This window comes from Somniosus microcephalus, chromosome 15 (genome assembly GCF_052327205.1).
Source record: "Somniosus microcephalus isolate GS21.2 chromosome 15, FLI_Smic_1.0, whole genome shotgun sequence".
In the NCBI taxonomy this organism is placed as follows: Eukaryota; Metazoa; Chordata; class Chondrichthyes; order Squaliformes; family Somniosidae; genus Somniosus; species Somniosus microcephalus.
The window spans coordinates 45,082,535-45,106,440 of record NC_141001.1 but is presented as its reverse complement, the minus strand read 5'-3'; the positions used below and the strand labels follow the sequence as shown (position 1 = coordinate 45,106,440).

General features: G+C 46.1%; 1 protein-coding gene across 1 annotated transcript in view; it reads left to right on the top strand.

The window, feature by feature from the left end:
• LOC147106682 (sperm-specific sodium:proton exchanger-like) overlaps positions 1–23,906 on the top strand; it is a 504,645-nt gene that overhangs the window by 285,588 nt on the left and 195,151 nt on the right. Inside the window, exon 19 of the mRNA XM_086008503.1 lies at positions 22,408–22,556. Within this exon, the coding sequence (XP_085864629.1) occupies positions 22,408–22,556 (149 nt within the window). The remainder of the gene's footprint in view (positions 1–22,407; positions 22,557–23,906) is intronic.

The window sequence follows — 23,906 nt, the reverse complement described above, 5'->3', positions numbered from 1 at the left end:
GTATACTGCAGTACCGGCAGTGACCACACCTGTATATAACACTGAGTAGTAATCTGTACAGTTCAGTTGCAGTATGAGCCACGTTGAGTAAACACCGTTGTACCGTTCTCCGCAGTCTGTGTCTGATTATACACGGACGCAACACTGGTGTGCCTGGTTCTGCTGGTGTTGGGGCTGATCATGGTCAGATTCTGAAGACCAAGGTGAAACAGTATAAAAGGTACCCATGCTGATGGAATAGATGGCATGTCATAGAGTCATAGAGTTATACAGCACGGATAGAGGCCCTTCGGCCCATCGTGTCCGCGCCGGCCATCAAGCCCTGTCTGATCTAATCCCATATTCCAGCATTTGGTCCGTAGCCTTGTATGCTATGGCATTTCAAGTGCTCATCCAAATGCTTCTTAAATGTTGTGAGAGTTCCTGCCTCCACAACCCTTTCAGGCAGTGAGTTCCAGACTCCAACCACCCTCTGGGTGAAAAAGTTCTTTCTCAAATCCCCTCTAAACCTCCCGCCCTTTACCTTGAATCTATGCCCCCTAGTTATTGACCCCTCTACTAAGGGAAAAAGCTCCTCAGCATCCATCCTATCTATGCCCCTCATAATTTTGTACACCTCAATCATGTCCCCCCTCAGCCTCCTCTGCTCCAAGGAAAACAAACCCAATCTGCCCAGTCTCTCTTCATAGCTGAAGCGCTCCAGCCCCGGTAACATCCTGGTGAACCTCCTCTGCACCCTCTCCAACGCGATCACATCCTTCCTGTAGTGTGGCGACCAGAACTGCACACAGTATTCAAGCTGTGGCCTAACCAGTGTTTTATACAGTTCCATCATAACCTCCTTGCTCTTATATTCAATGCCTCGGCTAATGAAGGCAAGTATCCCATATGCCTTTTTTACCACCTTATCCACCTGTTCCACCGCCTTCAGGGATCTGTGTACTTGCACACCCAGATCCCTCTGACCCTCCGTCTTGCCTAGGGTCTTACCATTCATTGTGTATTCCCTTGCCTTGTTAGTCTCCCCAAAGTGCATCACCTCGCACTTTTCCAGGTTAAATTCCATTTGCCACTGTTCGGCCCATCTGAAAAACCCATCTATATCGTCCTGCAGACTGAGGCTACCCTCCTCGCTATTTACCACCCTACCAATTTTTGTATCATCCGCGAACTTACTGATCATACCTTTTACATTCATATCCAAGTCATTAATGTAGACCACAAACAGCAAGGGACCCAGCACCGATCCCTGTGGTACCCCACTGGCCACAGGCTTCCAGTCACAAAAACAACCTTCGACCATCACCCTCTGCCTTCTGTCACTAAGCCAGTTTTGTATCCAATGTGCCAAGGCACCCTGGATTCCATGGGCTCTTACCTTCTTGACCAGTCTCCTGTGCGGGACTTTATCGAAGGCCTTACTGAAATCCATATATACCACATCCACTGTGTTACCCTCATCCACACACCTAGTCACCCCCTCAAAAAATTCAATCAAATTAGTCAGACATGATCTTCCCTTGACAAAGCCATGTTGACTATCCCTGATTAATCCTTGCCTCTCCAAGTGGAGACAAATTTTGTCCCTCAGAATTTTTTCCAATAATTTTCCTACCACTGATGTTAGGCTCACTGGCCTGTAGTTCCCCGGTTTTTCCCTACTTCCCTTCTTGAATAATGGTACTACATTAGCGGTTCTCCAGTCCTCTGGCACATCCCCTGTGGCCAGAGAGGTCCTGAATATATGTGTTAGCGCCCCCGCAATCTCTTCCTTTGCCTCACACAGCAGCCTGGGATACATTTCATCCGGGCCTGGGGATTTATCCATTTTTAGGCCAGCTAAAACCGCCAATACCTCCTCCCTCTCGATGTGAATATGTTCAAGCATATCACAGTCCCCCCGCCCTATTTCTATGTCTACATCATTCTTCTCCATAGTGAAAACAGATGAAAAAAATTCATTTAGAACCCCTCCTACATCTTCCGGCTCCACACACAGATTGCCACTTTTGTCCCTAATGGGCCCTATTTTTTCCCTAGTTATCCTCTTACCCTTAATATACTTATAAAACATCTTAGGATTTTCCTTTATTTTGCTCGCCAGTGTTATTTCATGGCCCCTCCTTGATCTCCTAATTTCTTTTTTAAGTATCCCCCTGCACTTTTTGTACTCCTCTAGGGCTTCCTCCGTCTTTAGCCTTTTGTATCTGCCAAAAGCCCTCCTTTTTTTCCTAATCCATTCTCATATATCCCCTGACATCCAAGGTTCCCTGTGGTTTTTGGAACCACCCTTGACCTTTACGGGAACATGTTGCCATTGTATGATCTCAATCTCCCTTCTGAAAGCCTCCCATTGCTCTGATGCGGATTTTCCTACAAGTAGCTGATCCCAGTCCATTTTGGCCAGATCCTGCCTTATCCTATTATAATCGGCCTTCCCCCAATTTAGAACCTTTATTTCCGGCCCATCCCTGTCCTTTTCCATGACCACCTTAAATCTTACCATATTATGGTCACTGTCACCAAATCTTACCATATTATGGTCACTGTCACCAAAGTGCTCACCTACTAGCACTTTTTCCACTTGGCCGGCCACATTCCCTAGAATTAGGTCCAGTACCGCCCCCTCTCTTGTAGGACTTTCTACATGCTGGCTCAAAAAGCTCTCCTGGATGCACTTTAAGAATTCTACACCCTCTGAGCCTTTCACACTCTGACTATCCCAGTTAATATTGGGGAAGTTGAAATCCCCCATTATTATTACCCTATTATTTGCACATTTCTCTGAGATTTGCCTACATATCTGTTCCTCTATCTCCCCCTGACTGTTTGGAGGCCTATAGTACACTCCCATCAAAGTGCTTGCCCCCTTTTTGTTTTTAAGCTCCACCCATATGGCCTCATTAGAGGAACCTGCTAATATATCATCCCTCCTTACTGCAGTAATTGACTCCTTAATTAATATTGCGACACCCCCTCCTCTTATACCTCCCCCTCTGTCTCACCTGAAGATTCTGTACCCCGGAATATTGAGCTGCCAGTCTTGCCCCTCCCTCAACCATGTCTCCGTGATAGCAACAATATCGTACTCCCATGTGTTTATCAACACCTTCAGTTCATCCACCTTATTTGCAAGACTCCTTGCATTAAAATAGATGCCATCCAGCCTTGCCCTTATATATTTGCCCTGTCTACCAAGCTGACTTGTTTTTTTCTCTATAATTGGCAGCACATCACCCCCTATTTCAGCTCCCCTCTGTATCCCATCCCCCTGCCAAGTTAGTTTAAACCCCCCCCAACAGTGCTAGCAAACCTCCCTGCAAGGATATTTGTCCCGCTCTGGTTCAGGTGCAACCCGTCCGACTTGTACAAGTCCCACCTTTCCCAGAAGCAGGCCCAGTGATCCAGGAAAGTAAAACCCTCCCCCCTACACCAACTCTTTAGCCACACATTCATCTGCTCTATCCTCCCATTCCTATACTCACTAGCACGTGGCACTGGGAGTAATCCAGAGATTACAACCTTTGAGGTCCTGCTCTTTAATCTGTTACCTAGCTCCCTAAATTCTTGATGCAGGACCTCATCCCCCTTCCTACCTATGTCGTTGGTCACAATGTGGACCACGACCTCTGCTTGCTCACCCTCCCCCTTAAGAATGCCCTGTAGCCGCTCAGTGACATCCCTGACCCTGGCCCCAGGGAGGCAACAAACCATCCTGGAGTCACGTTTGCGGCCACAGAAACGCCTATCTGTTCCGCTTACGATAGAATCCCCTACCACTATTGCTCTCCCACTCTTTTTCCTCCCTTCCTGAGCAGCAGAAGCGTCCCTGGTGCCAGGAAGCTGGCTGCTGCTGCCTTCCCCTGGTGAGTCATCCCCCTCAACAGTATCCAACTTGGTATACCTGTTTGAAAGGGGGATGTCCGCAGGGGGTCCCTGCACTACCTGCCTGCCTTTGTTGCTCCGCCTGATGGTTACCCCCTGTGCTGCCCTACCCTGAGGCGTGAACAACTCGCTAAACGTGCTATCCACGACCCTCTCAGCATCGCGCATGCTCCAAAATTCATCCACCCGCAGCTCGAGCGCCGCAATGCGGTCTACAAGTAGCTGCAGCTGGATGCATTTCCCGCACACATGGTCGTCAGGGACACTGGCAGCGTCCCTGACTTCCCACATGGAGCAAGAGGAGCAGAACACGGGTCTGAACTCTCCTGCCATGACTTACTCCTTTAATTAATTAAAAAATGTATTCAATACCCCAGTTACAGGTATACTCTAGGGCGCTTTATTTACCAACTGTCCCCACTACACCACAGAAATTAACACCACAGAATTCAAGCTTGTATTGAAAAGAGAGAAATACTCACCAACCAATCACTTACCTGCTCCCTGGTGACGTCACACTTGGATTACTTTTTACCTCTCTCCTGGAACCTGGATTGGTCGGTGCCTCTGACTGCTCCCTCTTATACTCAGCCGCCTCGGGCTGCTCCCGCGCAGGTCCGCTGCTTCTCCGGTCTCGGGGCTGTGGGCCTCGGTGCCTCTGACTGCTCCCTCTTATACTCAGCCGCCTCGGGCTGCTCCCGCGCAGGTCCGCTGCTTCTCCGGTCTCGGGGCTGAAGTTGAGATGATAGAAGCAAGCTGTCAATGGTGAGAGAGGTTGTTCCAATGAGGTGACACTGGATGGAGAGTTTGCTCCAAACACTTGCCACCTGCATAAAGCTCAATCTGTGTTCCAAATGAAGTAAACAACAGCTTCTGAGCTTGGAACGTGAACAGCTGTGAGGTGGGAGCTTTCATAGCACATTTCAAGCTGCCAAGTAATCAGCTCATTCAATGGCAATTCAACTCCTGCCTCAGCTTAACAGACGTGATCCCCGAGCAACATGGACCCTGTGGGCGAGCAATTAAAGAGAAAGGTAAGATTAAATGTATTATTAATGATCTGTCAACAAGGCAATAATCAGCTTAATTGGGTCCCCCGCCGCTGCGTGTCGGGTCTGGTCAGCACTGACAGACCCAACATTGGGAAAGACGCATGGCGGCGGGTTGACAGCGGGATCCCGACCCACTGACAAAAAAAAAACACTTTCCCTCCCACTGACCCCACCCGGAAAATTCCGGCCAATGTTACAGAATTCCCATGTGAACTTTTACCTTTCCGACCTCGCCTATGCAGTGTCATACGGGTTTTACAGTAGCAGTGATTTTCAGGGGCAGTAAATGGGTGGAAATGCAGGGAAATCTCAGTGCTCACTTTGCCATATCCCCCTGGTTCAGTTAAATATGCCAGGGTCATTTTCAGCATGCGGATCAGGGTTATAGTAGGTTCACAGGAAGAAAATTGTGGCCCTTTTTAGGGACAGAGCTTTGGCCTATTTTATTTTCCAGACTGCCTTATGACTACCAAAAAACAGGCCAACATCTTTTCCCAGCCCTTCTGCACACTGTGGTAATACACCTTCTGAATTTTACCTTGGTGCTGCCAAGGCAATTAAAGAAACTTAGGCCTAGAAATTCAGTTAGGGGCGCCCAGCTGGCTAGCGCCCAAAAGTTAGCGCTGGGCGCGGAGCCATTTGCGACCGTCAGATATTCGGCTTCTGCGCCCCAATCCGGAACCGGGCGCTATTCCAGGGTGTGCCCGCCTCCGCTTGGGGCGCTGAAACTGAATTTCAGCGCTCTTGGCGCCGCTGCGCCAGCCGCTGCGGAGCGGCAGGCTGCGGTGCTGCAGGCCTCCTCCTTCTCTTAAGGGGGAGCTACCTGCAACGGGGAGATCGCCGCTGGAGAGTGCCGGCAAATGAGCCCGGCACCTCGGAGAAGTGCCGGGTTCGCGGAAAGCAGCCGGCAATGCCGCCGGGGGGGGGGGCGCGGTGGAGGAGGCCGGGGAAGGAGGTGCGGATAGGCGGCCGCCGAAAAAGCGGCTGGCCGCACCTCCACCTTAAAGCGCCCCACTAAGGCTAGAGTACGGCCCCGTTTTCTGGTCGCTGTTTGCGGCCGCTGCGGAAGAGGCGGCCGCAACTAAATATGGGGATCGGGCCGGTTTCGGGGCGGAACCGGGGCACTGCGCACACCAATGACGTCATCGGTGCCGGCGCAGCGCTAACGGCTACTGCCGCCAATACCGCTGCGCTGACTCATTTTTGGCGCAGAAGCCATCTTTAGGCGGTAACTGGCCGCAAAGCTGGCAGCGCCTTAATGAATTTCTAGGCCTTAGTACCAATGCATACAAAAGGTATTAATTGATGCTGTTAAGTCATTGACACTGACTGGTGATGATAACTCTTAAGCTTACCAGACAAAAATCCCAGTTCGAAGTGTTGTCCAACTAAATGTTTATTCTCCAATGAGAGAACCCTCATCTTCTTTAGAAACATCTGCTCCTCTTTGGTATTATATTTCAGGTGTGCCTCGGATTTTGGTTAGTGCCAGTAAGATTTCTAGGGCTAAAAATTTGGGTACTTACCGCCAGATTCGTGAAAAAATGGCGGCCGCATCACTTCCGCCCGCCTCTGGCGCAGGACTCAGCAGCCGCCATTTTGGTGAAGGCCATAGTGCTGCCGCTGGCCCTAAACATGCAAACCCGCAGAGCGTGATGTCAGTCGTCGCGCAACACCGATTTGATGCCATGCTTTGCGAACATGGACCTTTGCACAGAGTTTAATGCTGAGTCCTAAGCTCGCTCAGTAAAGCGAGCGTGCAGCAGACCTACAGAGATGCCGTCAGCACTGCTTAAAGGGACACACACATCTTTCAGGTAATTTGCATTTAAGCTTTTAGACTGGATTTTTAATATTTTATTGAAGTAGTGGCTTGGTGCAATAGATGTTAAAAGTTTTTTAAGTGCTCAGTGAGTGCTGTTGGATGCTCGCAAGGCCTTGGATGGTAAAGGAAGGCCTCTGAGAAGACAGAAAATGCTGGAAATACTCAGCATGTCAGGCAGCATCTGTGGAAAGAGAAACAGAGTTCACGCCTCAGGTTGAGAAGCTGCCTGACCTGCTGAGTATTTCCAGCATTTTCTGCTTTTATTTTAGATTTCCAGCATCTGCTTGCAGAGGGAAGAGGAAGACACACAAGAGGAGGAAGCAGAAGGAAGGATGCCCTCCGGAGAGCCCCTTTCTGGCCGGGTTATCCAGGACCCAATGACCACAACCCCAATTCCCCTTTCAACATACCTTTCCACTGTTATTGACCATCACAGCGTCCTCTTGGCCACAATGCTGAAATAAAAGCCACCACAAAGCAAACTTTCCAATTCAACTTTATACATCTGTCCATCCAATATGACATCAAGAAATCAACTAATCACCCTTATGTGTTCCCTTAGTGACTGTCTTGTGTGTGCATTTGCCTATCCTACTGATGTCACACAGTGCTACCTCAGTGGCTGCAGCATAGCTGGTGGAAGGCTGTTGACTTTCAGTGGGGGACACTGCAAATGGCCTTGCAGATTGACTTTGAGGAGCTGGTGGCTGGGAGTTTCAAATCGAGTGATGGTGTTTCTTCTTCACTCTCCCTCTTGGTCAACCACTGGCTGGGCAGGCTGGATTTCTTGGGTGTGTGAAATGAGGAATGCACAAGGGTGGAGTTGTGTTGAGTGGAGGGCTGGAAAGCAAAAAGTGAATGTGAAAAGGATGAGGATCTTGTATCCTTTCAGCCAAGCCATTGGCCAATGGCTCAGCCATGCCCCTGCCAAGAATGGCCGGCACCGTCTCCTCCATGGGGGTGAGGTGAAGTTAGGAATGGGAGTTGTGCCTCGTGTTTGGTACCGATTGTTGGTAGGTGAGTGATTTGGGAGGCAGGGGAAGTCATGCATTGAGAAGTGTGTGAGATTGGTGCTGTGGTTGGTAGGAGATGGCTTTTGAAGATGCATTCACCGACCATGACCACTGGTCTGAGGTCATGAAGCTTCTTTGGGCACTGGAGCCAGGTCATTGGGGCGACACTGCTGGCAGTGATGGCCTCGGTGATGTGGTCCCACATCATTCTTTCTGGAGGGCCTCCTGGCCCCTGCGGGTAGAGGACCTCTCTTGCAGTGTTGACCCCATGCACAAAGCTGGAGTGCTGCATGCTAGACCCTGGGTGCCCCTTCTCTGGCTTGTTGAGCCATCTGTGTTAGTGCTGAAGCACTTTTCCCATTGTTTTTAGGTGCGGAAGACAATTTAGCTTTAAGAGCTGAAGACTACCATTTAGAAATGTTTTTTTTCCAGAAGGCAATTGAGCTTCAAGGGCTAAACGCTGCCTATTTTAAAATTATTTTTATTTATTTCATTTCAGAAGGCAGTTCCCCTTTAAGGGACCAACACTGCTTTCCAAAATGACAGCCTTGCTTTAAGGGAAAGCTGTTCTTGTACCAGGGACACTGCGGCCACGCTACATTGGGCCTCCTGCTGTGAGTAGTGCCTGAAAACCAGCCTTACAAAGTAAGTTTAGCGCTGCGCTAATGTTACACTGCAGGCAGCAGCAAAATACCGGTGCTGCCTGTGCAATTAATTCTGGCGGCCATTAACTGCGGCCCGCGGTGGCACTGGCAACTTTTCGACGCACTCGAATTTTTTGCCCCTAATCTTCCTCTCTTTGAAGGCAAGCCAAAGATGACCCAGAGGAGTGGAATATTTTCCCATATGGAATACTACCTCCTTAATTTGGAGCTTGAGCTGACTTTTGAGTGATCAGCCCATCCCACCTCTCCTCAAATTGTCCATCTCTTCCCAATCGACACTGAGGTTATTGAGAAGTCCGACTTCTGTTGCCAGCTCAAGTGGTAAGACTTCATAGCTTGAGCCTTATCCTGAATCAGTAGCAGGACGCTTTTTTTTTCGTTTCTAATGTATCTAGAACAGCAAGATTCTTTCCCTTGATTCAGCTGGAAATTCCTTCTTGATTTTCATGTGAAGAATTTTTTGGCCTCCAGTTAAAAGCAGGAGGGTCTCATCAGCTGCCAAGACTGATCCTAGATTTTTCAGCCCAGATGTTTAATGTGTTTACTCCCAAAATGGCCCAGAACCTGAATGTCTTAGGCCAGAAGAGCTCTACTTTGGGTGCTGTGCCTCTATTGCAAAAATTGGATCCTATCTGGTTAAATCCTCACAGGATTTGCCTTTCCTTCTTCCTGAGGACAATATAATAAAAATGCAACACAACCCAAACCAATATCCTCCTGTAATGACAAATTGTATAGTGTCTATGGGCTGATTATTCTGTTGGTGGCTGACTGTAATTTCATCTTCCATATTCAGCAAAACATGTTGGGAGTGAATTTTCACAGGGATTCTCATGATCATCTGCCATAACTTCGGCAGAACAGCCATGGAAACCCCGAAAAATGGCATAAACACTGAAGTATACTGGACAATCAGTAAAACCCGTGTGAAATTCACCTCTGGTAAATCTTTTCTCCAAAGTAAAACCCTTTCCCTCCCACCTCCTCAGCAGTGGAGTCTAAAAGGCCAGAATGTTGAGAATTTCAGAGTATTCAGTCACCCTGGGTATTCTGTACATGCAGATCATCTGCCACTATATTCACTACGCAGCAGCTTTGCACAAAAGGGTGCCAACATTTTGTTTATGGTCAGGGCTGCACAACCTCATATTAGGACACTCATTTATTTTGATACGTCATGCACTGGAGAATCAAGCTGTGGTGGTTTTTTTAGATTGAGAAGAATAATTTCCTGCCCGAGATAGCCTGATTCATTACCACACTGGGCTCTTTTGGTCTGCTGCATATCAAGGTTTTTGAGTTGCATTTCTGTGGGAAAGGGCTGCTTGGTGACTAGGTTGACCATGAATGGTTCTAAGGTACCAAACTTTTATGGGGCAAATTTAGATTCCATAGGAACTTTTAAAAAGCAATTGGACATGCACTTGAAGAGGACTAATATGCAGGGTTTTGGGGAAAAAGTGGGGTGTAGGATTAATTGGACAGCTCTTTCTAAGAGCCGGCACAGTACAGACGTGTTGGGGTGAATGGCCTCCTTCTGTGCTGTAAGATTCTATAATTCTGTAAATTTCTCCACAGCCTAAATCAGATTTGTATGTACAGTATTTTCAGGATTTCTTTCAGGAACAAAGGTGCCATAATAGCAGTTAACACACCTTGGTTAGGATCGAGTCAGTTGAGTGCTCTTAAAAGCTCCACCTTCCTGGGAGCCCTGCTCCCAAATTGAAGGGAATTGTCCATTCAGGATACTCAAGTCTGGTGCTTCATGACATTTTAGCTGTGAAAGGGAACAGTCTACTTCACTTGAGTGCCATTGAGGACATTTATGCAGATCAGGAAAAGGAGGGATTTTATTTTTTTGTGGGTTACAAAGAATCCTGGGGGATTCTATCCTATCATGGACTTACAACTATTAAACAAGCTTATTAGAAATTCAAATCAGTTACTCTTTCTGAAATCATTCATGCAATTTGTCTAGGCGATTTGGCTGGTTGTGATAGATCTCAAGGGTGCTTACTTCCACGTTCGCATTCACAAAACAGGATGTCCTCAAGGTTCTGAAGATCAACAGTGAAAGGAATTTGCTTTTAGTCTAGTTTCCATCTCAAACTGTTCATAAGATACCTGTTCATATTTCAGACCATCAACTGTTGCAGCATTAGTTTGGATGAATGGATTATCAGAGCACCTTCTTTAGAGGTCAGAAGTACATATCCTTGAGATGGTTTCAATATTGAAGATATTTGGGCTTCTTGCAACCTTTGAAAAGTCTTAGGGGACAATTTTGCCAGCCCTGGGAGTTGGGTTTGGAGGCGGGACTGCTGGGAAAATGGCAGAATCTGGGGGCGGGTACCCATCCCGTTACTTTGTTGTACATATTCCTCCAGGTAGTTAACAGGCAGTTAAGAGGATTATCCCCATTTTTCCAACAGAGGTGGGGGCTTCCCGACGTCAGGGAAACCCCACCAGGGTCAGCGAGGTGAGCAGTGGGTCTGCGGAGGTGAGAGGGGTCCAAAAGTGTGCTGTGGAGGTGAGTGATGGGTGCAAGTGTGGAGAGGTAAATATGTGAGGTGAGTGAAAAGTGTTAGAAAAAGTTTCCTTACCTTTGTTTCTTCCTGCAGGCTTCAATTGTTGGTGATCCGGAGGCTCCAGAATCTCCACGGCAGAGATGACAGAATGGCTGCTGCATTCTCCGATGCAACAGCCATCTGCTTTCTGCTCAGAAAATAGGTTTGGTGAGTCTTGAGTACAAGAAATCACCAAACAACAGAGAATGTCAGTGTCTGACAGCTTCTCAAAGCTGTCAAACATTGACAATTCGGCTTTCCCTTAATTGGCCTGCTAAGCCCGCTGGGTGGGCTTAACAAGATCAATCAAGGGAAAGTAGCGTGGGTTGGCCACAAGTTGATGGAGGTGGGACTAAAACTCGACAAGCAGCAGTCCAGCCTCCAACGCGCCCCCATTGGCAAAATCACCCCCTTAGTTCGAATTGAAGCAAGACCTTGCATTCAAAGGTTTGGACATCTCTGGCCTGAAGATGATGGATTGAGAACTAAATTAAAACTTGAATTTGCATCTCTGACATTGCTGACAGATACATCCTGACAGAGTGGGGGTTCGCTTGTGTGATACTTGGATTGAGGGGCTTTGGAATCTAGCAGACCATACCCAATGAGTGCACCTTTCACAGACAATACCTAAATAATCCATTTGATCAAGAAAAGAGGAAATAATTCATAACCTCTTTGCCACAACAAAAGTGCTTTAGATTTGCCAGCGGTGAGAGCATGAACTTTGTGTTTATTGTAGTTTGCCTTCTCTGGGAGGAAGGAACCATTTATCAAACCAGGAAAGCCACCCTTGTACACTATGGGAAGGGAAAGTATTATGAATTTGTCCTGATGTCATGATGACAACTATGAAAACATCTTGAAGGTCTTTCTCAATGGGGTGAATCATAACACCATGATTTGGTATGTGGAGCATACTTCATTTGAAAAATAAGAAGGACCACATAATGTCAGTATTCAAATATGCCAAATTTGAATAATTGATTAATCCAAACAAGCATTGAATGAATAACAATAATGTACAACAAAGGAGAATGTACAACAAAGTAAGCAACAACACAGGATGAAAACTTTTTACATTTTTATGTACCAAACTTCTTTCTGTTTAATAGACATTTAATTAAATGGGATGAAATTGGAAATGGGTGGGGACATAAAACAAGTGGGATACATTTCCCAACCATTAAACGGCACACCCGATAGTCAGTTCTCTAATATCGTGCTCCCAGAGGCCACCAACCACAATCATCTCAAGGGTCCTAACATCATCTACAGCATCCTACCATCAACTCTGCTGAATCCACTAGGAGAGCACCTCATAGATATAGCCCTGAATATACCTTTTTTTTTTAAAAAGCACTATGGGTTGTGATATGAAGCAACTAATTGTGTTTGGGTGCACATTGAAGACTCAAAAGTAATTACGTTTCTAGTGTGTTTGTAGAGCAGCTTATGAGTCTGCCTTTTCAGTAAGTCATTGGTGTAAAAGTTAGCTGAATGGTTTTAATGCTGTACAGTGCAGGTTTAAGGGAGTGGTGAATGAGGTAACCAGGACTGTTAATGCAGCGGTGCTTTGTTTAAGTTTTCAGGCAATGGGACTAAAAGCTGCCATTTTAGAGGGAGGTAGCCCTTATCCCCAAGCAAACATCCTTGAACATTCCTGGTAGGGTGGAAAAGTAGGACCATGTTTGATTCTGCAGGATGAATGCATTGTGATAGCTGCCTGGAAACTGGGCACAGACTTGCATAATCCTTCTGTTGTGATCACGTACAAGCTGCACATTAATGGAGCTAAAAAAAAACCTTGCTGTTTGCAAAAGATCCTGGCTAGTCATATGGTGCCCTGATGGCAACATGAATGCAGTCAATAGTGCTGTGCACTTGAGGGAAGCCGGCCAATGCTGTAAACCTCAAGGCTCTCTCATGCTGACTGTTCAGATACATAGGAAAAGTGATATACTGATCTGAAATAACAACAGAAAATGCTGGAAATACTCAGCAGGCCAGGCAGCATCCGTGGAGAGAGAAACTCTGAGTATTTCCAGCATTTTCTGTTATTTCAGATTTCCAGCATCCGCAGTGTTTTGCTATGATATACTGATCTGCCCTGGCACATAGTCCTCCCAGATGCATTTGTGGACTGCAGCCTCAGAGATGCGGCAGATGTTCCCAGTAGGAGCGTGGAATGATCCTGAGACAATGAAGGTCAGGGCAGTGATCACTTTTGCAGCCACTGGCAAGGCATGGCTCCCTGAACCAGCAGGTATCAGGTCTTCTTGCAGGGGCCTGCAGAGATCAGCAACAATTTGCCTGGAGATGCGTAGTCTCCTCAGGGAGATCCAGAAAGGTCACTCTTGACCCTGTTGGCTGAGTTCGTCCTTATCCGTGCCGCCCTCTCTGCTGCTTTCTTCTCATCGGCCCACCTGCTGCTACCCCTTGATGTTGAGGCCTCCGCTACTGCTGTTTGTGTTGCTGTTCTTCATCTTCCACCAAGTACAATGCAGCAAGAATGACTGCTTATTCAGGGTGAGTAAAGAAAATAAACTATCAAAAATAAGCAATATCCAGTATCAAAAATCACTACAATTCCAAAAGGTTCACTAGTACACAGATGCCAATGATCTGAGTGGCTACAACTGAACACCTCTTTAAATACAGTATTCTGCTGCCTGTGGAACCAATCCCACTAGGTTTTACCTGGCGGAGTGGGTGATGGGTGGAACTTACAATTTTTGATGTATATATTGCCTTGGAGTCCTAATTACATCATAGGACCCTGATTTGCATTCCATTCACGAGGCTCCCACCTGCCTCTAGCGGGTGCCTCGGCCTACTGGAAACTACACACCGTCAAAATGGCGGTGGGCACAAAGTAAGCGGCAGTGGGACAGTAAGTACATCCGCATAGTTTTTAACCACTGGCACCTCCTGTTCCTGCCTGCAGGGGAGTGAGTTAAAATTCCCCCGGTGTTGTATTTAGCTTGTTAAAAGGCATGTGTGGCATTTTTATTATTTTCTATGTTACAAGAAGTGTTACTAAATTAAATTGAAGTAAGGCGTGATTTACTATAAATTATTATTCTGTTAGTTCACTTATTGATTGTAACATAAACCAGTCATTGATTTATATTTGGCCTTGGCTCCCTAAAGTGTTGAACGATCCACCTTTTGGAAGATTGGAGAAATGGACATGGCAACACATGTAGGATTACAATATCAATTCATATAACAGGGGGTTTAATTGTGGTGGTTCCTTGGGTCACACTATCATAAGGGACGCAGGATCTGCTTACAGGAGAGACTTGTGATGCTGAGCTTGAGAGAGTATCTAGTGAAGATCCAAATTTTGTAATAAGTGCACATGCTCAGGTTACACAATTGATTTTCTATTTATAGTACTTTGATTTTGTATTTATAGTTAAATAGCAAAATATTCAGCAATATGATAAACAGAGAAGTAAAGTTGGTTGTATCATAGAAGTTTCTCTGCAGTACAGGTTGAGGAGCTGGCAGACGCAAAACTGAGTCACTTCAGCGCCATCACTGGAGGATGTAATTATAGTGTAACAAATTTACAAAGGAAGTTCCAATTATAAATGTGGGCATAGCAATTTATAATTGAAAAAGTTTTCACTGAAGTATGACGATAGAAAGCAAGGTTTTGTAGACAGGAAGTGCATGTAAACATGCGATTTTTAAGATATTATAGATATAGATGGATACATATTTTAGATCCTTGCACAATACAGAAATTGGGCTGGATTTTCCCAGCCCTGAGGAGGCGGGTTTGGAGGCGGGACTGTCGGGAAAATGGCAGAAAGTGGGAGCGGGTACCGACCCCACTCCCAGCCCGTCTCCGTGTCATCTTCCCGGGAAGCGGGCTTCACAACCTCAATCAAGGGAAAATAGCGTGGGTTGGTCAGACGTCGCTGGGGGCGGGGCTAAAATATGGAAACCAGAAGTCCCGTCTACAGCACGACTCCATTGATAAAATCCAGCTCATAGACACAGTATTGTCGGTCATTTAATTTAATGTATACCTTGGTTATAATTGTATGCATCTATATGAACATAAGTAATTAGTATTATGTAGCCGTTCCTCAATTTGCTACTTCTAAGCCCGTAACAGTTCATGAAATGAAACATGAATCTGCCTTCGTGTAAAAAAAGAAATAAAGCCTGAAGCAGAAAAGGGAATTTGACCTATCTGGTCCATTTTTCACAGATCTGTTTTGTTCTCTAATGAAGGGGATGAGCTATGAGGAAAAGTGAGAAAGATCAGTGTCGACAGCCTAGAGAGAAAATGGTTAAGGGGAGGGGCTTCACTGAAATAAAAAAAAATTAAATCCTTATGAGGTAAATCCGAATGCCTATCCAGATGTTAAAATGTCCAATGGTCATAAATCCATAAGGAAAAAGCTCTTTGAGGGATGAGAAAAATCTGTAAGGTGTAGAAAATATCTGTATGGTACAAAGGATGCTAATCGGCTCAAATGCCCATTTAATGACAAAAGGAATGCTTATTGCCTGCCTTACTTGCCAGTGCAGCCTTCGGTCGCCTGAGGAAGAAAGTGCTTGAAGACCAGGACCTCAAACCCAGCACCAAGCTCATGGTCTACAGAGCAGTAGTGATACCCGCCCTCCTGTATGCTTCAGAGACATGGACCATGTACAGCAGGCACCTCAAAGCACTGGAGAGGTACCACCAACACTGCCTCCGCAAGATCCTGCAAATCCATTGGCAGGATAGGCGCACCAACGTCAGTGTTCTCGCTCAGGCCAACATCCCCAGCATTGAAGCTTTGACCACGCTCGATCAGCTCCGATGGACGGGTCACATCGTCCACATGCCCGATACGAGACTCCCAAAACAAGCGCTCTACTTGGAGCTCCGACATGGCAAGAGAGCCCCAGGTGGGCAGAGCAAACGCTTCAAGGACACCCTCAAAGCCTCCTTGGAAAAAGTGCAACATCCCCACCGACACCTGGGAATCCTTGGCCCAAGACCGCACAAAGTGGAGGAGAAGCATCCGGGAATAGATATGTGAAGAGAAAAAGATTGGTAAAGTCAAGCGTAGGTCCCTTGCAGTCAGAATCAGGAGAATTTATAATGGGGAACAAAGAAATGGCAGACCAATTAAATACATACTTTGGTTCTGTCTTCACAAAGGAGGACACAAATAACCTCCCAGAGATGTCGGGGAACATAGGGTCTAATGAGAGGGAGGAACTGAAAGAAATCAGTATTTGTAGGGAAATGGTGTTAGGGAAATTGACGGGATTGAAGGCCGATAAATCCCCAGGGCCTGATAATCTACATCCTAGGATACTTAAGGAAGTGGCCCTAGAAATAGTAGATGCATTGCTGGTCATCTTCCAAAATTCGATAGACTCTGGAACAGTTCCCATGGATTGGAGTGTAGCTAATGTTACCCCACTATTCAAAAAAGGTGGTAGAGAGAAAAAAGGGGAATTATAGACCGGTAAGCCTGACATCGGTAGTGGGGAAAATGCTAGAGTCCATTCTAAAAGATGTAATAGCAGAGCACTTGGAAAACAGTGACAGGATCGGACAAAGTCAACATGGATTTACAAAAGGTAAATCGTGCTTGACTAATCTACTGGAATTTTTTGAGGATGTAACTGGTAGAATAGATAAGGGAGAACCAGTGGATGTGGTGTATTTGGACTTTCAGAAGGCTTTCGATAAGGTCCCGCATAAGAGATTAGCGTGTAAAGTTAAGGCACATGGGATTGGGGGCAAGGTACTGACTTGGATAAAGAACTGGTTGGCAGAAAGGAAGCAAAGAGTTGGAATAAACGGGTCTTTTTCCGAGTGGCAGGCAGTGACTAGTGGGGTACCGCAGGGATCGGTCCTAGGACCCCAGCTATTCACAATATATATAAAATGATCTAGACGAGGGAACTAGATGTAATATCTCCAAGTTTGCAGACAACACAAAGCTGGGTGGGCGTGTGTGCTGTGAGGAGGAGGCAGAGAAACTCCAGTATGATTTGGACAGGTTGGGTGATTGGGCAGAAGCATGGAGGATGCAGTATAATGTGGATAAATGAGAGGTTATCCACTTTGGTGGCAAAAACAGGAAGGCAGATTATTATCTGAACGGCAATAGATTGGGAGAAGCGGAAGTGCAACGAGACCTGGGTGTCCTTGTGCACCAGTCGCTGAAGGTAAGCATGCAGGTGCAGCAGGCGGTTAAGGAGGCAAATGGCATGTTGGCCTTCATAGCGAGAGGGTTTGAGTACAAGAACAAGGATGTCTTGCTGCAGTTGTACAGGGCCTTGGTGAGACCACACCTTGAGTATTGTGTGCAGTTTTGGTCATCTTATCTGAGGAAGGATGTTCTTGCCATGGAGGGAGTGCAGCGAAGATTCACCAGACTGATACCTGGGATGGCAGGAATGACGTATGAGGAGAGATTGGGTCGATTGGGCTTGTACTTGCTGGAATTTAGAAGAATGAGGGGAGATCTCATTGAAACTTATAAAATTCTAACAGGACTGGACAGACTGGATGCAGGAAGGATGTTCCCGATGGCCGAGGAGTCCAGAACCAGGGGTCACAGTCTTAAGGATAAGGAGTCAGCCATTTAGGAGAGCGATGAGGAGGAATTTCTTCACCCAGAGAATGGTGAACCTGTGGAATTCTCTACCACAGAAGGCAGTGGAGGCCAGTTCACTAAATATATTCAAGAAGGAGTTGGATATATTTCTTAATGCTAAAGGGATCAAGGGATATGGGGAGAAGGCAGGGACAGGGTACTGAAATTGGACGATCATTGAATGGTGGAGCAGGCTCGAGGGGCTGAATGGCCTATTCCTGCTCCTATTTTCTATGTTTCTATGAAGGCGCCGAACACCTCGAGTCTGTTCGCCGGGAGCAAGCGGAAGCCAAGCACAAACAGCGGAAGGACCGCACATCAACCCAAGCACCCCACCCACCTGCCCCTTCAACCACCGTCTGCCCCACCTGTGACAGAGACTGTAGGTCCCGCATTGGACTCATCAGTCACCTGAGAACTCATTTTTAGTGTGGAAGCAAGTCATCCTCGGTTCTGAGGGACTGCCTAAGAAGAAGAAATGTCCTATTGATGACAGATGAGTTAGAAACCATCATCTGTTAAGCATACATATTAGATTAACTACTAAATTCTAAAATAAAATCCAAAACAATGTAACCAGTAAACAATTAGTCACCACTAAAAAAACTAAACAGTTAAATAACTGAACTAAATCTTTCCAAATGTTTTGAACAGTCATCGTAATTGCACACAAACCCCACTATAATCAGCTAGAAATAACATTTATATCTTATAAAAACATAAACAATTGCGCAAAATACAACTAAAATTACCCATAAACGTACCCACAGATTGGTATAAATCTCTGCATTTCTGAGATGAATGAATGCATGTATTGTGGCTGCAGTGAAGTAGGGAATAATAGTGTGTATAGGGTTTGATGCACCAGTTCATTCAGAACATGTGTTTACAATGCTTGTGCTGAAGTGTCCAATTTTTAATTGAAATATTTGTTAAATAAAGGTTGCCGGATTTGTCTTTCTTTTTGCAACTGTAGTACAGCTGGCAAATCTTTGGCCTCAGGCACAATGTTTCCATCTTCTGGTCCTTCCCAACTCTCCTCTTGGACATGCTGCATGGTGATTCCTCTACCAATAGCATAACTGCAGCATAAAGCATGTGACTATCACGTTCAAAATCCTTTAGATTGCAGCATGCTTGTGGTTGTTGTTGGACGCCAAGCATCACTGCAGAAGTTGCTCAGGGCAGTGTCCTAGGCCCAACTGTCTTCAGCTGTTTTATCAATGACCTTCCTTCCATCATAAGGTCAGAGGTGGGGCTGTTTGCTGATAATTGTACAGTGTTCAGCTCCATTTGCAAATCCTTAGATAATGAAGCAGTCCATGCCCTCACGCAGCAAGTCCTGGACAACATCAAGGCTTGGGTTGATAAGTGGCAACTTTGAGGGTAACTAATCCACCTGCAGATGTAGTACAACTGGATGTTGATGGAATGGGGGCCATTTCTATTCACATATGCCATGGTTGCTTTAATCAATGAAGCCCTGCACTCTTAGGCAGCCAGCCATTCCTGCTGCTGTTCATTGTCCTTGGGAACAGTGATGAAGTCCTTGGCCCTGGTAAGCAATGAATCAGTGAACTGATGTATGCAGTGGTGTACTGCAAACTGGGGCATTGCAGACTGGCTGATATGACAGATATAACCCAAGACAGCTTGAAAAGACCCAGTGGCATAGAAGTTCAAAGTGGAATTGTCCTAATTGTGGAAAAGCTGGCTGCAGGAGAGGGAAAATTCCACGACTGCCTCCCCGGTGAAGCATCTGTGGTGAAGACAGAGCTCTTCAGACATATCCAACAGTGACATTTTTTGTACACACCTGATTGGGTAGACGTAAATCTGATGAGCCCTCCTCTGACGCAGGTACACCTGCCTCTGATCATGCCTGTAGAACTCCTTCTCATCCTCCTAGCTCCCTGAGGGCAAAATAATTCACAAGGGAATGCGCAAGCTACGCAACAAGGGCTGTTTCTGGGCAAAGGCTATATCCTCAGAACCATAAGTACAGATGTAGAAAAATAATCCAAAATTAGGATGAAATTCAGAGCTTGCCTGGAAACCAATCAAAAGTACAGAAAGACAGCAATAAATGACCCAACAGTCCAAAAAAAAAGTACTTCTCTTTCACGTGCAATAGCAAAGGACATTACAGCAACAACTTTTGACCTGCGACCAAGGAAGTCAAACTGCAAGCTGCAAGTGAACCTGGTTTATTCAGTCGCACAGCAGTGATATTGCAGTACTGAAGCAAACCATCGTAAGTGGGGTGGCGCTCCCCACCTTCATTTGCACCAATTTTGCAATTTAAATAAGGTTCACATACTGGAGTATTGTGAGCCTCCTCCTTCCCTACTGCTGCCCAGTTAGAAAATAGTGGGCAGCTCAATCTGGCACATTTCTGTTGCAAAGAGTCCAACCTCAATTTTCTGCTCCCTCCCCATGCCTGGGTTGTGCACGTACCACTGGTACTCAGGAGCTGACAATTTTCCCATATGCCTTTCTATAGTAATCTGATTTTAAAAAAGTAATGGGGGAAAATTTTGGTTGATTAGCGCCTCCCATTTGCGCCCTAAGAGGGCGCTAACGGGGTGCAAAGCAACTAGTGCCCGGGCGCGGCGATGTTTACGCCGCTCGCGAAATTGACCAGAGTTTTTGAGGCGGCGCTAAACACTACCACCACGATCTCCTGCGCCCGCAGATCGTGACATCAGTCGCGCATGCAACGCCCTGGACCGGATATTGAGTGGCGCCCCCTTCCTTTCCGCCTACCGCTAGCAAAGACATGTAGAGGGGAATGTTTTGCAGTCGGGAAGGGGCTGGGGGAGCGCTATTTAAAGGCGACCTCTTCCTGCCTTTTTTTGTCGGAGACATTTTTGCACCACGAGAGAGATTCTGAGAGAGAGACTTCTGGAGAGATTCAATGCTTTCGGGCACCCTTCCCATTGCACTCATGAGCTGAGTGTGCATGTTCAATGCCTGGGTATTCATTTCCGCAATGAGGCGCTCCTCCTCTGCATCCAGTGCGGCAGGACTTGCTGGCCTACTCTCCCTCCGGGGAGCTGACCCCGAGCTTCCCTACCCCCATGGCGTTGCTGCAGCCCGCTGGGTCCCGGAGCTTCCTTCATCAGACCCTTCCCCCCTGCTCCCCTCCAGGGAAGGCGTGGTCCCAGTGTGGCCATGGGCTCCCTCGGGAGACGCAGGCGCTGAGGCTCTGGCTTCCTCTTCCTCCTCGCCTGGGCCACCGCTCCCACTGCTTGGTTGAGGGACAGGCTGCTCAGCTGGTGGTTCACTATCTGAAAGCAATGAGGTACAAGAGTGGCTTTAGCGTCAGGACAGGAGTCAGTAAGGGAGCAAGGACTGGAGAGATTTAGTAAGTTGGATTGAAAGTGTAAAAGGCTGGTGTGACGGGCAAGTGGAATGAGAGAGGTGAGAAAGCTGATGAACTTACCATTGCTGTCCCCAAGGGGATCGACCTCTCCAACGGCCACGGCACCTATGACCTGGCTGGCAACGATTCTGTGCACGGTCTGCAGCTCAGCCGGCCCTCCACCCGTCCGTTGCTGCTGGCGCCTGTTGTGAGATAGCTTGGCCTGCAAGGAAAGGGACAGGTCTGAGTAAATGTGTTTGCCTGATGTGCCTCCCATGGTTGAATAGCCCTTAATGTATGCAAGGTGTGAATGTGCGTGTGTGTTTTATGAGATGGCCATAGGTCTTGGATGAGTGTTGGGCATTTGGGGTTTTTAAACCCTCGGCACAGAGTGAGGTTGAGATGGATGGATGTAAAGATATTGAAAAGCAGCCACTCACCCTGACCACCCGAGTGAGATCGCTGAACTTCTTCCGACAGTGGATGTGGGTCCTGGGCACCATGCTCCTGGAGGAGACGTGCTGAGCCACCTCCCTCCACACTCTTCTATAATCGCGTGGCAATGGCCTCCTGCTCCACTGCGCCAACCAGGGCTACCAAGGCCCGGTCGCTGAAGCGCTGAGCTCTTTCCCTGGGCCTCTCCATTCTTCTTTGCAGCAGAATTCAAATTCAGGTCTGTCCAGGCCGAGATTCAAGACTGCAATGAGCAGGGTGTGGCTGGAGAGCAAGATCGACCCTCCCCTTTAAGAACTGGCCGACGCCAGTATGTCTGTGTTCGATTGCTAACTGACATCACCTGAGCTTTGCCAGCGCTCTGAGTTAGCGCCTCGCTCCTCGACGTTAGCGCCTTAAGAGGTGTGTACCGCCTGATATAGCGCTCCAATCACCTCCAGGCGCAATAGAAGCCAAGTTTGCAGTGGAAGGTGATAATTAGCGCCAAGCGCTAAACTTTGCGCCCGGCCAATAATTGCTCCCCAAACGGGGTGATACCGAATTTCTTCCCCTATATACTTACAATTTTGAGTATTTAATGAGAGTATAACAAAAAGTATGCATCTGATATACATAATTACTCTTATATTTTTTCTGTCACACAAAGTAAAAGATTACATAAATGCCGTTCCATATATTATCTTCTCACATTGAAACTATTTGGTAACTATCCTCCTGCCAACCCTTATTCGCTTAAACCTTATCATTTTACTTGGACCAGAATTAAATTCACAATTTTAAAACTAAACATAATATTCTGCAATGTATTTTGTGAAATCTAACAAGTGAGTCGAAATCTGCTACATTTTAATTGCTGTGTATAGCATTCCAAATGTGAAGAATGAAATGTATAAATATGCTGTTGGGTACAAGTTCTGTAAAACTAAATGCCAAATAATAGTTTTGTTATTTGTTTAGGTCTTCTGCAACGTGACCACCCAGAGACAGCAATATCAGTAAAGACCAGACAGGCAGTCCGAACTGTGCTTAACAGTGCCAGGGACACAATTCATGCTTTAATGGCTGGAGGGCTTCTTGATGATGCAGAAGCATTAAAACTAGAAACGGTATTGATTGCTTACCAACTCAAAATAATAAATCTTAGGCTTTTTTTTTACAATAACCCATGTGATAGTATATCTTCTTTGATTAAATCTTAATGTGCACAATTATACATGCAGCCCTACTTACACACAAATACATACAATAATGCATGTACCCTCACTTATGTATTGTTGTATACATAAACATATACACCCTTACACACATTGCAGCACACATATTAACTCATATACCTCTGGTTGACTCTCACATCAAGGATGACTGGATCATTAGAAGCTTCTCAGACCTTCGGGTGCATCCACTGTTGATTGATGAGTGCGAGGCAGGAACACCAGGTCTGTTTTCACTGGACGTGTTGTAGTATGGTCTGGTGGGAGTCGGTCAGTTGCTGCAGTTACTGTGGGATTCTGTGACTTTCTGCTGAACACACAGGTATTTGTTTACAAAATGGGAGGCACCAAACAAGCAAGGTACTGCACCAATACAGTCTGTCAGTCACCAATGGACATTACATGCCTTGATGGTGTACTGCCTTTTCTGCCCACTGCAGGAAGCTCACTGAAATATTGGTTTAACTTAACAATGAAGTGGCCAACATAACAACAAAGCTGTACTTCGCTGAACATCATTGTGATGTCATTGTGCTGGCTGCCTTGCTAAACTTCTTTTGCCAATTAAAGTACATTATTGTTCACAGGTAATACACATGGAACTTGTTGAGTTTCTTCTTGCAGTGCCAGCAGGATGTCCATGCCTTTTGAGATGTAAACGAGTCTGAGCCATTACTGGCACTTTTACATTTGGCATTTCAGAGTTCAGTATCTGGGAGAGCAATATTCGTGCAGCAGCTCTCTGCATTTGCGTGCTTAAACCAACTTTCTTATCCCAACAGCAGAATAGTAGACCCATAAAAATATGAGTACTATTATGCAGATGCATGGATATCACTCTCCTGCAGCGCACACTATAGGAACACCAAATCTAAAAAATGCTTACACACCTTCAGTTTGATTATCAAGGTGCTATCGTGCTGATTCCATATTCATTTATGTAGACATTGTATGATTTGTTTACCTTCTTGACTTTTTCCACGCATATTGGAAGACTCACGCCTGTTCCCTTGACTTCCTCCTGATCTCTTATCTTCCACTAGATACTGTATACATGCTTAAACTACTTATTCAGATTTACTTACAAATATAAATAATACATAAAACAGAAATATTAGCACTATAATAAGTGCAATAATCAAACTTATACTTTACACAAACTGAATTGATGGTTTAAAAACAAAACACCATTCATATTTCTTGTGGCTCTTAGTATGTTTTTAGAAACACAGTAGTACCCACATA